This window comes from Opisthocomus hoazin, chromosome 7 (assembly GCF_030867145.1).
Source record: "Opisthocomus hoazin isolate bOpiHoa1 chromosome 7, bOpiHoa1.hap1, whole genome shotgun sequence".
Taxonomy (NCBI): domain Eukaryota; kingdom Metazoa; phylum Chordata; class Aves; order Opisthocomiformes; family Opisthocomidae; genus Opisthocomus; species Opisthocomus hoazin.
Window position 1 is genome coordinate 22,599,805 of NC_134420.1, and position 17,034 is coordinate 22,616,838.

General features: G+C 43.1%; 1 protein-coding gene across 2 annotated transcripts; it reads left to right on the forward strand.

Moving 5' to 3' along the window:
• The first annotated feature begins 6,015 nt into the window (after positions 1-6,015).
• On the forward strand, positions 6,016-16,258 carry PSMA1 (proteasome 20S subunit alpha 1). Of its 2 annotated transcripts, none has more exons than XM_075426155.1 (10): positions 6,016-6,141; positions 6,756-6,800; positions 9,647-9,748; positions 10,247-10,350; positions 11,199-11,287; positions 11,990-12,060; positions 13,016-13,145; positions 13,831-13,910; positions 15,304-15,408; positions 15,909-16,258. In XM_075426155.1, the coding sequence occupies exons 1-10, from the start codon at positions 6,139-6,141 to the stop codon at positions 15,963-15,965; spliced, it is 786 nt and encodes a 261-aa protein (XP_075282270.1). In that variant the 5' UTR covers positions 6,016-6,138; the 3' UTR covers positions 15,966-16,258. The 2 variants fall into 2 exon arrangements, with proteins under 2 accessions (XP_075282270.1, XP_075282269.1); XM_075426154.1 differs by lacking the exon at positions 6,016-6,141 and adding an exon at positions 6,428-6,671.
• Positions 16,259-17,034: the final 776 nt, after the last annotated feature.

Here is a 17,034-nt window from a genome sequence, read left to right on the forward strand (position 1 = left end):
CCAACTAAATACAGCATATCAAATTGAAGGGGCTTTTGAAACAAATGTGATTGCCATTTCTGCCCTTCAGTATTTGTAGACTACAGTGGACAAAAATAGAACATTTGTGGTTTGGGTTTGTTTTTAATAGGGGAAGTGTTTTAAGGTCTCTCTTCTGTAGTTTATGCTCCTGATTGTCATTTTTAATAGAGTCTTGTACTCTGTTCCAGAAGAAGGTACCCACCCCCTCCCATGTTGGCCTAGATGATTGATCATCAAATGAACATTCACCATACAATACAAAACTGGGAGCTAACTGTACAAATTAAATTCTTTCTGTCTCAGGATTTTGCTGTCCTTAGATTCTTACAGTGTACCACATTTCATTTAAATAGGGATAGCATTGGTATAAAACCTCTGAGAGTTACTTGCCTAAGGCAGCGCACTTTGTTGCCGTATGTTCCTGCCTGTGCCACCTATTGTAGCAGCAGTCTGATTTTTGCTTGGCTGGTGAGCTTTACTTCATCCTTCCTCTTTAGCACAAATGGTACCTTCAAGTCTCCTGAAGGCTGACTGACCACTTCTTTCCCCCACTACTAACAGTCAAACTCCCAACAATTGCTAGATATTAAGCAATTGATTTTTTTTTTAATTTGAGGAAGATTAATTGCTAATACTTTCATTCTTATACATAAACAGCTAGGTTTATGGAGACTCAGTCTGTCTCTTACTCTGGCGCAACAGTTTTCTTTCTTCTTCTTTTGCAATCTGCTGTGCCTAGGTAGCACGAAACACGCAGTCCCTGGGAGTGTTAGCACTGACCCCAGCGGAACAAATCTTTTACCAAAAAAACTCCATACAACTACAGGAGTGTAGTACACAGCAACGTAGTCGTTAACGTAGGTTGATGGTGAGTGGCATCCCAAAAGGGGACTTGGTGGAATGTTGTTGCCTCTAGTGAATCAGCAGAAGCGGTGGCTTAATGGCCTTGCCTCTTAGTCGCTGTATATTAATCTCTGCAGAGCAATGCCTGACATTGCTCAGAAGTCAGATGCTGTTTATAACTACGCTGGAAACATAACTAGAACCCAACAGTGTCACTAATTTTTCTTGAGACTGTATATGCATGTTTTAGGTTAGCTATTTTTTCACTGCTGCACTTAGTTCAAACATTGTATCAGCAGTATTGTAAGGTGGCTTGAAAGGTTGTTTTGTCCATGACTTTGTCTAGTCGCTCTGTCGATACATGACCAAAAGACCACCATGTGTTCAGGTGCCGAGGCTTTCACGGCACACGTACGACATGTCTCAGAAGTACCGCCTTCTCTGTGCTTGAACCTGCTGCTTTTAATGACACCCAATACCAGCGGCAAGGGCCAGAGAGGAGCATTGTATCTATTCAGCATCTCCCTGCTGGCTGTGATTTGACGAGCGTTCATCACCTTTCCTGTTGTTTAGACTGAAGACTTCTACTCTTCACTGTCATTCTTTGTATGAAGCTATGCCATAATTTGACTCATCCTTTCCACTTTTCCCAGTGCCTTCAGTACTGCCACGTCGTTTTAAGGTGGGAAACAAAAATCACGGACCGTATTAAAGTCTGAATGGCGTCAGATGCAGTATGGGTTTATACAGTGTCATAGTAACACTTTACGTTTTGTTCTCCTTCCTAATAATTCCTAACACTCCTAACTGCTACTGAGCATTGAACATGTTTTCTTAGAGCTATCAATTGTGTATTCATTTCTCTGAAGTGATACTGATTATCAGGTTGCCAACTGTGGGGAAAAAAGTGAGAAAATACATTTTCTCCTAACATAGATGTTTTATAAGTAGATTATTTAAATGTGAGGATAATTTTAGTTTTACTTTTCAGTCCTGTAGTCTTTATATTGTGATTTCTTGATTCAGTATCTTGACTGCTGCTTGTCATTCTCTTTTTTCTCTACAATTAAATTTATGTTTCTTTAATCATCTTTTTCTGTTAATTCAAACCTACTATACAACGATGCAAGCATATCTTAATACTGGTGTTAGGACTGTTGCCAAAGAAAACATTTGATGCACTTTCCTGCAGCTTTTAGTATTATAAGATAAATATCTGTGATATGGATAATTGGGGTAGTTTTGTAGACATTTAATAATGGATCAGATATAGCAGTGGCAAAATCAATGTGAAGTTGTGTCCCACGTTGCCTCATTGGTGTGTCTCATAACATGGCTTGCAGAAAACAGCAGTTTAACCATCTTGGTCTCTCAGCACTGTTTTTGCTGCTGCGTCTATCAACTGCGTCTGTGTTACTGTAGCCTTTTGCCATGTGGATTTTTATCTCCTACGAAGCTGTCTAAAGCTGTCAGATAAGTTCGTGCAGGCCACTGTACCACCGTTAAATATAGCAGGGGTGACATTTTCTCAGGTGCAGAGGTCGACATAATGCTTATGCACCACTTAAATTTTACTGAAACTCTCATTTAAGGCCTTCACTGAAATTTTCCAACAGCTTTCGATGACTGACAAACCACTAACTTCACTAATTCAGTAACTGTTTGCCATATTTGGGCGAGATATATGTAAAACGCTTCCCTTCTGATTTGATGCCTTTGTTGTCTGAAAAAGAGCTATTTGATTTTGCCTTGTTTGTTCCTTTCTCTCGTTTTCCATTTAAATATTATACTCTCAGTTCAGATACATCAGTGAGGAATAGGTTGGGTGCTTTCTAAGACCAACGCACTGAGATGTGATCAGAAATAGGTTGCAAAGCCACTGGCTTTAGCCCTGCCTATAGAGGGCTTGTACAGAGTCAGAAGGGCAGGCAGAAGCATTCAGAAGGAAGTGAATGACTTCCTTCCCCGGTGAGCATTTCCCCTTTCCAGAGATTATTCCTGCCTCCAACATCCTCTTGTGCTGCCGCCTGGGGAATACAGTAACGCTTGTGCTGCCGGGAGCACTGGAGAGCAGCTGGAACTCCATGCCACGCCACCTTTCCTGCTGCCACGTGACCTGCGTCAGTTTGCTTCAGAATAAATTTTTAATAGCTGGACATCTGGTTAGTTTGGGTTTGAATGTATTTTTCTATCCATGTAATAAAGGAAAAAAGATTACTCAGGAAAACACTTGAGTTGTTATTAAATAAACCTATACAATAGCTCATACAGCTTCCAAAAGTTCTTCATTTATACAGCTTTTACCAATTTTCTATGTCAGGTTTTACAAATCCTGCCTTGTTTTCACTAAAATCGTGGTTCCTAACTTTACTTGCTGTAGGTATACAGAACAGTGGAGAGTCTTGGCACAGTTTAGCGTTCCATCAAAATGAACAGACTTTTGCCGAAAGAGAGGAAGTATCTGTGTATTGTTCTGTTACTGTAGGTGGAGTAAACAGACCTTTAGGGAGTCCTTTATCGCTGGAGGAAGTTATTACAGAATGGCATTAGAGCAGAGACTGCGGGAATATTTACTGGAAGTTCAGTGAAACTTGAAAGCTGTTCGGCTCACTTAATAAAATATTTATATATCCTGTTTCGGTACATACCAAACAATGTTGAAGAAAGGAAGTTATTTCAGAACAAATGAATTTTTATTAATCAGAAAGCTTAAAAACAACAAAACAGGTTAGATAATTTAAATCGGTTTGTTTAGATTTTTTTTTCCTAGACAGCACTGTAGCCCTCTCCAGGGAAAAAGAAAACATTCCCCAGCGGTGAGAGAAATGTGTCACTGGTCCTGCAGTAATTAAAAGGTGATGGAATACTAGTTTGACTTTATGGCTTCAGAAGCTGTGTACTTGTTTAAAAAAAATAAAACATACGAATGTAGTATTAATTGATTCTCTTTTGTCTTAATGCTTGAGTCATGCAAGCCTATAGAAGAATTCTCACAGTAATTTTTAACTCACTTTTCAGTTACAACTGTATACAAATATTTTACAGTGTTCAAAATAAAAGCTCCAGTAGTTTTTGTTAAGCACTTGTAGATTTTTATCTTTGAGAGCAAAAAGACCCATTTAGAAATTTAGTCACAGCTGTAATTAAGAAAGACGTGGTATTATTTTTCCTAACAGAATTCATAATAGTGCTTCTCATTTAGCTTTATTTAATTTCAGGGACTTCCTGTACCCTTTTTTTCCAAAACAGAAATATAAGAGGATTTCCATTCTGCTACATCTGATTAACGGTGCCTGCTGCTTCATTCCCACCAGACTGCTTTCACTTGGGTTTTCACCCAGAACTGTTTAAGCTCTTAACCTTTGTTAGCTTGGACACTGTACGCAAAATTCGAACAGCAGTTCTGGGAAGCGCACTTCATAAACCGCGTGCTCGTGGTAAAAGGGCAACGACTGGAACAGAGCTTCACAGCCTTCCTTCCTACAAGGTAGGACTGGACTCTGTGGCCTCCCAAAGCGAGAGGCCCCACACGCATCCTGGCAGTCAGCAGAGCACCGCTGCGGCCTACCGATACTGCGCAGGCTGCCCGTCCTCAGCGGGGCAGCCACCGCGTCTGCCTCGGACGGGGCAGTAAGTGCAGGGCAGAACAGCACACACCTAACGCTGGTGGTTCTGCGGCATCTTCCTTGGTGTCTGCGGGCATCTGCACACCCACCCATGGTTCAGGGATCGAATCGCCACAGCTGCTCTAGTCGCCTTTGTGCAGCTGGCGGCGGCAGTGGGGTTTAACCAATTTTTACAGAGTAACTGTGGCTGAGTTTATCCCCACGTGCTCCTGCCCGGAGCTAAGGCTTTCACACAGCCTGAACCGCATGCCCAGCAATGGCTGTAACAATGTTTTCACAGAATGTTCAGGGTTGGAAGGGACCTCTGTGGGTCATCTAGTCCAACCCTCCTGCCGAAGCAGGGTCACCTACAGCAGGCTGCACAGGACCTTGTCCAGGTGGGTCTTGAATATCTGGAGATATTCAAGACTCCACAACCTCCCTGGGCAGCCTGTTCCAGGGCTCCGTCACCCTCAGAGGGAAGAAATTCTTCCTCATGTTCAGACGGAACTTCCTATGCTTCAGTTTGTGCCCATTGCCCCTTGTCCTGTCACTGGACACCACTGAAAAGAGTTTGGCCCCATCCTCCTGACACCCACCCTTCAGATATTTATAAGCATTTATTAGGTCCCCTCGCAGCCTTCTCTTCTTCAGGCTGAACAAGCCCAGCTGCCTCAGCCTCTCCTCATAGGAGAGATGCTCCAGCCCCCTCACCATCCTCGTAGCCCTCCGCTGGACTCTCTCCAGCAGCTCCTCATCTTTCTTGAAGTGGGGATCCCAGAACTGGACACAGTACTCCAGATGAGGCCTCACTAGCGCTGAGTAGAAGGGGAGAACCTCCCTCGACCTGCTGGCCACACTCCTCTTGATGCACCCCAGGATCCCATTAACCTTCTTTGCAACAATGGCACACTGCTGGCTCATGGTCAACTTGTTGTCCACCAGGACACCCAGGTCCCTCTCCACAGAGCTGCTCTCCAGCAGCTCCGCCCCAAGCATGGGGTTGTTCCTGCCCAGGTGCAGGACCCCTGCACTTGCCTTTGTTGAACCTCATCAGGTTCCTCTCTGCCCAACTCTCCAGCCTGTCCAGGTCACGCTGAATGGCGGCACAGCCTTCTGGTGTATCTACCACTCCTACCAGTTTGGTGTCGTCAGCAAACTTGCTGCGGGTGCACTCTGTCCCTTCATCCAGGTCACTGATGAAGAAGTTGAACAAGGCTGGGCCCAGTACTGACCCCTGGGGGACACCACTAGTTACCAGCCTCCAACTAGACTCAGCGCCGCTGATGACAACCCTCTGAGTTCGCCCATTCAGCCAGTTCTCACGCTCTCTCCGCATCCTGTGAAAATGGAGAATGAGAGAGTTTTCTCCAGACGGGGCACACAGGGGGTAGCGGCTGCCACGAGCGGCCCCAGCCCTCTTCCCTGCCGCCCCGCCGCACCGCCGCCGCACCAGCGGCTCCTGAGCCACCGTGCATGCGCCGCCTGGGGCGGCACCCGCGCTGCGTCACTTGTTCCAGGGGCGGGGCGAGCCGAGCCGCCGTGCGCTCTCGATCGATGACTCGCGGTGCGACTAGCGCTGCTTGGCCGCTTCCAGTCCAGAGCGATCGCCGCCGGAGCGGTCCCCTGTCGCTGCCCCGGAGCCCGCGCCGCTGTCGGGGGAAGGAGGATGGTGAGGGGCGGCCGGGGCCGGGCTGGGGCAGGCCGGGGCAGGGCAGGGCACGGCAGCACCGCGACCCCTGCCCGGGCCGCGGAGCGAGCGCGGGGGAAGGAGTGGGGGCGAGAAGAAGGGAGCGGGGCCGTGAGTAAGCAGTTCCCGCGCCATGCGGGGCCGCGGCCGGGCCTTGGGCCTGCTGCCGGGGCCCGGGGCTGCCCGGGGGAGGGGCGGCCGCGCTCCCCTGGGCGGGGCAGGCGGGGCCCGGAGAGGGGGCGCAGCGGGCTGGGCGGGCGGCGCGGCCCCGTGAGGCGCGGCGGAGGCTCGGCTGGGCTCAGCGGGGGGCGGGCGGCGGGGCCTCCCCGCTCCCCTCCGGGTGCTTTCCCTCCCGGTGTCGAGGCCTAGGCGGCGGGCTCGCTGCTCGGCCGCCTCCGGCGGGGTGCGCGGCCCACCGAGGGCGGGCTCTTGCCACGGCTTGGGCAGGAACCGGGCCGGAGAGCGGCCCCTGCTGCGGGGCCCGGCGACGAATGCTGGGCGCCAAGAGCCCGGTAAGGAAACCTCATTCCCGGTGAGTAATGCTGGTTCTGTCTGCTCGCCCGCTGCGCTAACTGGTTGCATTTTGTTTGTTCTAGTTTCGCAACCAGTATGACAACGATGTCACAGTTTGGAGCCCACAGGTAAAACCTTCGCGAGCTTTGGAACCGGCTTTTTGCTTGCTTTTTGCTTCTCCTTCACTCTGGCTGCGGTGGTATTTCGGTAGCGTAGCCTGTATTGTTCCGGTGCCTGAAGCTTGCTGCAGTCTGCTCCCTGCTTGTGTTGTGGGCTGTAGGTTTCCAGAGAGCCCCCAGCGCGTCTCTGAGCTGCTGGTGTGAGAGCCTGGGTGATGCGCAGGTGGGCCCTGGTACCTCACGGTACTTCAGGCAGTTGCTTTCCGAATGGACTTGTGAGGTAAAAAATCGATGCTGTCGTCACTGGGGGTTGGACTAGGTGATCTTTAAAGGTCCCTTCCAACCCAAACTGTTCTACAACCAATTTACAGACCTGTAATAAAAAGGTGGTAAGGTATGAAAAAGCATGAAACTGATCTTAAACTTCCCAAATGTTAGGCTACTGCCTCTCTGTTTTATTCGCTAGCGAACTGGAAAGGAACTATTTAGTTTACAATTGGGAAGAACTTTCTCTTTTTTTTTTGAGTTTTACTATTTTAAAATTGTTCAGAACAAAATCAAATTATTAACAGCTAGTATTTAGTGCTTAAGTAAGAATATGCTGACTTCCTCAAGTGTGGCATAACAGCACCTGTTTCTCTTTTAGTGCACACAGATTTTACTGCAGCGTAAGCCCCTGTTTGAATAACTGTACACATATGGTAATCTGAAGCATGGAATCTGAGATACTGATTTTTGTAGTATGAATTCACAGATCTTAATTTTCTAAGTGGAAGTGGTCACAAACATCCCTGTTAGATAAATTCCATGTATAAAGCTTATGATTATAACACTGAGAGCTAGAACATGTAAGTGGTTGCATGCCATATCATTTTGTAACGCAGTTGATGTTGTGCATCAATTATGAAGTCTGTGCAACTGCGTGTCCCTAGGTTCCTGTGTTGTGGAATGTTAGGGAAGCTTCATGCTATCTCTGTTTTTAAGATTATGTTGAGATTTGCACTTGAATTCGAAATTTTATTACCTCTGAATCAGTTTCACATTATGTATTGTTATTAAAAATGTGTTCTAAAACTTGCACGGGTTATGTTGACTTAAAAATAAGTATTTTATAAATTTTAAAAGCAAGTCTCGGATCAGGTGTTTGGTATTGAGTCTTCTTCTGTATGGACATTTTTGAAGATAGGAAACTTACGGGAGAACCAGTATTGGAAATCGACTCTAGATTTGGCAAAACCAAAGACTTATTTTAAATGCAGATAGCAAATCGTGGTAGCATAAAGTTAATATATCATTAGTTTGTACTGAAAATCTTCATCATGTAGTAGTATTGTTTAAAAGATACATTTTCAACATACATTGTAACAGAGCATGTTTTGTACTTTCCATCCTATATGAAGACAACCTTGAATATTTGAATGTTCTTTAGTCAATACCATGGTAGCTGTAGATGGCTTTGAACTGTGTTCCTCCTTCTCAGTGGTTGTATTTCTCTGGCAGACTCTGTATCAGGAACTTCGATTTTAAATTTTTTTAATCTATCTGTTACTTTTAAAACTATAGCATTCTCTGGAGACTTTTAGTAGGTATTGTGAAGTCATCAACAACACTGATTTCTATTTTTTTTCATGAATTACCTTGAAAATATGAATAGTGTTGATTTTTTTTTTTATAAAAGACATTCATAGTTGCTGCTGTGCTGCAATTACTGCTCCATGCATTCCTGTAGGTGAGGCAGTGATATGATAACGTGATAAATCTTGGAATTGTTAATACAAGAGCAAAGAATAATTGTATTTATTGGAGGACGTTTTCAAATATTGTTGTAAAGAAAATGAAATACGAGGTTAAAGGCTAGGAGGGGTTTCACGCTTGTACAGCCTTGCAAGTCGTTCGTAAAAGTTTATAAATATATGTTGGACAGGTGACAGTGATTCCATACTGCTCTTGGACAGGAAATATCCTATATTATTGAAATTCCATTTATAACTTAGTGAATGAAATGGAACACTAGGGCATTTTAAGCATCTAGTGCACTTTGTATTTCTCTAGATAAATCAAAAGCCTTTTACCAAAAGTAACCCAAACAACTTAATAGAGGGTGACTTCCTGTAGATTACGCACAGTACGTGCCACTCCATCACCACCAGTAGGATGCAACTGTGTACTGCAGTTAGTACCTCCAGGACTTGCACGGTAGCAGTGAACATGCTGACTATTTGACGTACGCTGGACAGCTAGAGTGCAGAAAATTAGCTACTTTGCCCTCAGTGGTGCATTGAAAGGCCGTTGTCTTATTTTCCTGCAAAGCTCCTGGCTGCTTCTGCAGAACTTGTGGGGACTTCACTGTCTTTGAGACCTCTGCACCTCTTTCAGACTTTACTGCAGTTGACTAATAACTTGTTCAGAAGTTATTAGGGAATGAATGGTGAGACACAACAGTTGCATAAGAGTCTGTTCTTCAGGAAACTCGATTAAAAGTTAAGTGTCCAACTTCAGCTGGAAGTTCCATCTTTGAATTACATTGGGTCAAATACTTGTTCCACTGAAGACAGTAACAGAAGTCTTGTGATTCTTATAATGTCAGGATTATTCATCTTTTCTTTTTTTTTTTTTTTTTCTCTTTCTTTCTATGTGGTAGTGAGTGGCTTGGAGATGGCCAGATATATGTAGGTTAATTGTGAAGTGTTTGCAAAAGATAGTTAAGGAGGTCTATTGTTTGTCAGTTTGAACTGTGTTGTGCAGTCAGTGTACCTGTGGGGGTGTGGGGAATCACAGGTCTGAAAATCAAATCCCATTGAAAATTGGTACAGAGGATTAACTTTCGAATTATTACCTTTGATTTTATTCTGAAGGGCCGAATTCATCAAATAGAATATGCCATGGAAGCTGTGAAACAAGGCTCAGCTACTGTGGGGCTGAAGTCAAAGACACATGCGGTTCTGGTTGCTCTAAAGGTAACTTCGAAACTGTGCTCTCAGGACAATAATGTTAGTAGAAAAGTTTTTGGTTTGGCAAATCAGTTTTGCGCAGTCTGAACTTTGTGTAATGTAAATGCAATCCCAGTTGCATTTTGCTTGAGTACCAGTATAGAACTATAAATACTTCCAGTACCTATGCAAATCAGGTTTTCAGAAAATCATGAAGGAAATGAAAGATTTTTTTTTTCCATTCAAGAGGTGTATTCCTCGTTTTTTTTTTTTTTTATTAGTTATTAAGTAGTAAAACTAGTTATTTATTTTCTCAAAGCTTGTGTGAGTGTCCCTTCTTTCATTCTGACAGTCTCCTACTGAAGTGGAATTAGGTTTTTCTGGTGTTATGTTGCAAGTTTATAATTCTTTTTTTATTATTGTTTCATGATCATATTCAGTTCTTGCTATAAATGTTAGCAGATTTCTCCACAGTGCTTGGCAAACTGTTCAGTCTGCCACATAGCTTTCTCCTTTTATGCATAGAGAGCACAGTCTGAGCTGGCAGCTCATCAGAAAAAAATCCTCTACGTTGACAACCATATTGGTATCTCAATTGCTGGACTTACTGCTGATGCAAGACTCTTGTGGTGAGTATCTTGGTTGTTGACATACGCAGTTCTGCAACAATGAGTGAAAGTTCATTTGTAGACTATTGCAAATGCAATTTTATGGTCAGCTAAGGATTAGTCTTGAGTTGGTGCTCTGTTCTATTATGCCAAAGACCTCAGCATGAAATTCTGACAGATTTTTAACTACTTGGCAGAAATCTCATTTGTTTGGCCCAAAATTTTGCTCTTTGGTTTTGTTACTTGTAAGACAGTCCTGTCTGGTTTCCTCAGTGTGAGGGGGTTTCCAAGTGGTCTGAGAAAGTGCATCACTTACTTCCCTCTAGCAGCTGCTTCTGCGTGCACAAATTTGAGAAAGTTATTGAAGTCGTACACTGCTGTATGTGTTGGATTCAGAGAGGCTTGCTTTGTACCTGCTGGCCACATAGTTTCATCAGATGAGGTAAAGGTACATGGATGGAGGAGAGTTCCTCAGTTTGATAGGAAAGGACAAAGAAGGCGTAGGAGGAATTTCTAAAATAGATTTTAGTTGCTGTAATGATACAAGGAAATGTTACCGTTTAACTGCGGTGTGTTTCCAGATGATCTGTCTGTTGCCTCCGTGAACTTCTACCTTCTCTGTGTTTGTATGGCTCAAATACTGTAATACTCTTTCAAACCTGTGGTCAGATTTCTAAATAACAATTATAGGTCATGATGAAATGAAATTACATAATGCCTTTGACCCTTTTTCTCAACGAGCCAGTGTGAAAAAAAAATATGCCTACCTTAGCAGACAAGCACTGGGACAAAAACTCATTGTGACTTTCATCTAAGCATTGGTTTGATTTTTGTTTTTTTCTCTTTTTATCTTTCTTTTTTTCTCCTAGTAATTTCATGCGTCAGGAGTGTCTGGATTCTAGATTTGTGTTTGATAGACCTCTGCCAGTTTCTCGCCTAGTGTCACTAATTGGAAGCAGTATCCTTTTTTTTCCACACTTGTAACACTGTTACATCTTTTTATGTTTTTATACTTGTTCATAAAATGATTTTCATATATCACAGCTTAAAAGTCGTATTAAATTGAAGAAGTTAACTTTTCTTTATTTGTGTTTCTTGTGTATTCTTTCAGAGAGTGTCCCATAATGTGCACTGAACAGGTAGAGAAGCAATCATGTGCTGTGCAACTTTCAACGTAGTGCTGTTTTTCTGTTGCACAGCCCCACACCTCGGGAGGGGTGGGGGGGATGACTGCACTTTCAAAATACGATCATTTACTGGATTGCAGCTGCTTGCTCAGATTTTTTTTTTCTGTGGCAACTTCTCTCTCTGCATGGAATACAATGGAGACCTTGTATTCTGTTATCAGGTGCCTAGAAAAAGTTCAAAGGGATAAGAAATCAAATGAGGCTGTGCAGCATTAGGTGCACTATTTGTATTACTTGGTTGAATGCACCACTTGCTTATTTCAGGAAAACTAATTGCTAAATTTTCTTTTGGTGAAAAAGAAGTTGGTATTCCAAGTAAGTCATGAGATCTATTTCTTTTGACTGTAGTCTTCACTGCTGCAAAAAGGTTTGCAAAGACTATATTATGATTTTGGTGTGTCTCTGCTTGGCTTAGGAGAATGTTTTGGGTAATTAACGTGTTATTTTGAGATTGTTTCCTTAGCTTACTTAAGAAACCCAGATACCAACTCAGCGTTATGGCAGAAGACCATATGGTGTAGGACTGCTCATTGCTGGTTATGATGTAAGTCAGCTGCACTAGTTACTATTGATCTAAAAGAAAGTGTGCTTAATGCAACTTTATACAAGTCAAGGTGAAGAGGGGAAGATAGAAGGAAGAGGCAGACTCATCAAAATGCTCTGAATAAGGAAATAATTTTCTGTGTCTTACCCTAAAATGTACCTTTAAAAAATGTTAACTACACCTCATAAGCATATGGAGGATTAGGTACTACATTTGCAAAAATGAAAAACTAATTATTTTAAGGTGCAAAATGAGATACTGCAAAAATTAGATTTGTTTGTGTCTTAAGGGATCAAAATGTTGATCCCACAATGACAGTAATTGTTTTACTATTGATTACGGAGCTTTACAAACTATTATTTTAAATACATTTTATAAAAAAATGGATGTGGACATCGTCACTGGCCTCCCTATTACTTGATTAGCAGCAGCAGTTTGCTTCATGCAGCACACACAGAATCTCTGCCCTGAAGTACTTTGACATGAGGAAGGTCGAAGGAAATTGTATCTTGCTTGGAATCTTGCATGGCAGGGTTAAGTCTACAGCAGGTTTTTACTTTTGTGCAGATAAGATGGAATGTGTGTAAAAATATCTACTACAAGCTATGAAGTGGGCAGCGTACATAAGCACAGTACGGTTTGTGGAATAGAGAAAGAAACATTTTTGGTGCTGTCTATTCTGCCCACATAAAAAAACTGCATTTTAATGAATAAAGTGTAAAGAAAGATATTTTTTTGTAGATTATTTACTTTTTTTTTTACAGTAGCTTTGAAGGAATTGTATAAGAACAGCAATATCTAAGCAATATAATATATATTTATGTGCATGCGTGTATGCTATGTGATGTTAGTTGAAGCAAAACTGTTTTAGAAAATACCATGTGTTCCAGCAGCAGACTTGGTATGAATTTATGCATTTGTTTTATGATCTATGGGGTTTTTTCTCCCTTTGTAGGATATGGGTCCCCACATCTTCCAGACTTGTCCCTCTGCAAACTATTTTGACTGCAAAGCAATGTCCATTGGTGCTCGTTCACAGTCAGCGCGAACTTATTTGGAGAGACACATGACCGAGTTCACTGACTGTGAGTAATGAAACCCTGTCTTATCTCTAGCTGTGTTCATCAGTTACGCAGTTCTTTCTGCTACCACTTCGTGCTTTTGCATTTAGTAACATAGGAAGATAAATTTCAGGAGCCAGGTTTGCTGTAAGTGTAAACTTGCATGAAAACAAAATTGTAGAGAAAATGTTACAAATCTTCATGTCTAACATCAGGATGCTTATGACATGTAATGAAAAGAGAAAGGGTGCTCAGAAAAGCAGAGGAGAAAGTAAAAGGCCTCTGCCCTGTTTAACCCAGGGAAAGTACAATTCCTTCCCTATCAGAGCAGGGACAGTATGTCAGGGCAAGTGTTTAGGTGGTGCATTTAAAATGGTGAATTTCTTTTTAGGTGAAATGGTGCTGAGGAGTCTACTGAATAGCTGCTTGGGAGAAAAAAAAAAACAAAACAACTTGATTATCACTGCACATGGGGCAAGGCAGATGCCAAAACCAGATGCATTCGACCTCAAATGTGGGAAAGGGCTGGCTTCTTAAGGTGTACTTTTATAACCAACTCTGTGACCAGTACCAGAAAGGAGAAGAGCTCTGGAAGTGAAGCTAGCCAAGCTGATTTTCTAGTTATCAACTATGAATGGGAAAAAGGGGAAATGAGTGTCTAGAGATAATAACATGTAGTTTGCAAATGTCTTTCTGATTTCATTTTAAGGTAATCTAAACGAGCTAGTTAAACATGGACTGCGTGCCCTGAGAGAGACTCTTCCTGCTGAACAGGATCTGACCACCAAGGTAAATACTAGGTTTTCTTCACAAGAAATTCTGCTGGCACTGTTACTAGAAATTACTGTGACAAAATTCATGTAAAGCATGGCTGGCACTGAAATTTGGAAGCTGAACACTGGTAGCTGATATCTTCATTTCATGTCACCAGTCTGTGTACACTTTTCTTGATTACACAGAATCACAGAATGGTAGGGGTTGGAAGGGACCTCTGTGGGTCATCTAGTCCAACCCTCCTGCCGAAGCAGGGTCACCTACAGTAGGTTGTAGAGGACCTTGTCCAGGCGGGTCTTGAATATCTCCAGAGACGGAGACTCCACAACCTCCCTGGGCAGCCTGTTCCAGTGCTCCGTCACCCTCAGAGTGAAGAAATTCTTCCTCATGTTCAGACAGAACTTCCTGTGCCTCAGTTTGTGCCCGTTGCCCCTTGTCCTGTCGCTGGACACCACTGAAAAGAGCTTGGCCCCATCCTCCTGACACCCACCCTTCAGGTATTTGTAAGCGTTTGTAAGGTCCCCTCTCAGCCTTCTCTTCTTCAGGCTGAACAAGCCCAGCTCCCTCAGCCTCTCCTCGTAGGAGAGATGCTCCAGTCCCCTCACCATCCTTGTAGCCCTCCACTGGACTCTCTCCAGCAGCTCTTCTTCTTTCTTGAACTGGGGAGCCCAGAACTGGACAGAGTACTCCAGATAATTATCTGGGATCTAATTTTCTTAAGAAAAATGACTCTAAATAAGACATTGTTTCCCTGGTTGGTTCATTCTATTTTAAACCTTGATCAATGTTTTATATACATTACATGCAACTAGAATCACAGCTTTGCATTGTACACACAGTTAGTAATTCACCTAGAAGATGAGGGAAGGTAATGCACAAACAGTTGATTGAGTATCCAGCATCAAAAAGTTGCAGAAACTTCTGGCAATGACTTGAGGAGCTGCTGAACAAGAAAATTCTAAGGATATCCGGTAGTTTGTGTTCTGCTTGTGGCTGATCTGCCCTTTTCCATGTTTATTTTTTTTTATTCTTAGCCCGCCTTATTTTTTTAGAAGTCTAAAAGTAATGCACAATAAGATTAAAAGAAGTGGTTTTGAAAAATCAGGTATTTGTTATTAGAAAGAAAACAGAAAAAAATTGAAAGAAATTAAAACCCTTTAATAGTGGTTTTACTTACAAGATTTTGAAACATGGTAGCTTTTGTAGGCAGTAAATCTCCCTCCCTTTTCTTTCCTAGCACAATCTCCGAAAGAGGGAGCCTCCAAATTTCCTGCTTTTCCTTAAGACACAAACAACACAATGAGTGTCTTTATTGCAGGAGGAAACTTTGATCTGTTTCACAAGTGTAAAGCCACAGAGTTATTTGCAGAAAACTGCTTCTGACTTCTTTCAAAACTTTGCTTAACAGAACGTTTCCATTGGAATTGTTGGCAAAGACATGGAGTTTACGATCTATGACGATGATGATGTAGCACCGTTCCTAGAAGGTCTTGAGGAGAGACCGCAGAGAAAGGTGTGTGGTTTTAATATAAATAAATAGGCTTTGTTGAGAGACAGCATTTTGTGATTGATTATCACCTACCACATTTATGTTTATGACATTTAAAACTCTGCTCTTCTAGGAGAGTTTTAGGAATTTAATTTCAAAATTTGAAGTTACTGTATGAAAATCATATAATCATAGCTGGAGACTGAGATACCTATTAAATCATTTTATGCTGAACTGGTGACAGGCCTGTCCAATGTTAGCTTCTTTCCTCATCTACAATCAAGGGTTGTTTTTTATGTGTCTGCAACAGGAGTGGCTACGTATGTTGCTCATGCCTGCGGCAAGGGGCATGATTAGTCCCCTAATTACTAGCTCTGTCCTGCCCCATGCTTGATTTGGATAATGCTACTTTGTAAGCTGTTTGCTGACATGAGCAGTATTTGCCACTGCTGATGCTCAATCCAGTATAAAGCTGACCTGTTGTTTCCTGTCCTCCTATGATACATATTTTTCCTCTCTTTAAGCCTGTCCCGCCTGCTGAGGAACCTGCAGAAAAGGCAGAGGAGCCCATGGAGCACTAGTTGGTGGTTGAGTTCCTCTCTGTTAACGTATGTCTGATTATACAGGAAAGTTTATCTATTTGCTGGTAGCTTTGTCCTCACCTATATGCCGATATGTTGTGAGGATTGCTCTTAAAAAAGAAAGAAACCAACCCACCTATTCTTAAAAGGTAGACAGGAGGTCATAATTTGGTGTATTTTCTTTGACAAGAAAGGTGTAATTGTTTTCTAAATAGTACATGATACTGTTTTTTAATGAAAAGCATACTGTCTTTAACTTGTAAGGACACGTGGAAATAAATCACTTTCTTGGAGTCTGCTCTGGGCTTGGTTTTTTTAATCTGAACAAACACCAATTCAAATACTGCTGTCACATCAAGGTGCCGTCGCGTGTTTGACCGTTTGTCAGAGTGAGCCTTTACTGACCGTATGTACACGTGCTGCTCTTAGAAGCTGTTGAACTGAGAGGACTTTAAAGTGCCGACAAAGCTGCCAGACCCTCACGGAACAGATAGGATGCAGCCTGTTTCCCCACGCCGTCTTGTCGTCGTCTCAAACTCGGCTTGAAACGACATTTCTGGTTACGGGCGCTCCCCAGAAGCGCCGTAGGCTGAACAAGCGTGAAGCTGCCGCCCAGCTGGTGCTCTGGCGGTTTGAGCTCCCTGCTTTAGTAAACCCCGGCTCATGCGGCACCGAAATGAATCGCTGCTTCTCCGGTGGCTCCAGGCAGCCGCGGGGCAGAGGGGGGCTGCTGGCTCGCTACCAGCCCGAACCAAAGTAGTGAGGGAAGCATGTCAAATTCCCATTGCGGGTCCCCCGTGCTGCGCAGTCTCTGCATTGCGGCTGGACGAACAGGCTCTCTGGGGTCTTGTGCCCACGGCTCTGCTGCGCTGTCTGCCCGGGGCTGCCTTGGGCCCCTTCGGATTCCGGTGGAGTGCCACAAGGTTTGGGATGAACAGCAGCTGCTTTAGGGAAGCCCTGGGAGTTGGTTCTTCCCAGGTGCAAATTAGGTGTATTTAGAGTTCAATGTTACTTTTTTTTTTTTCCATTTTCCATGTTGGATCATTGTATTATAATCATTCTTGCTAAT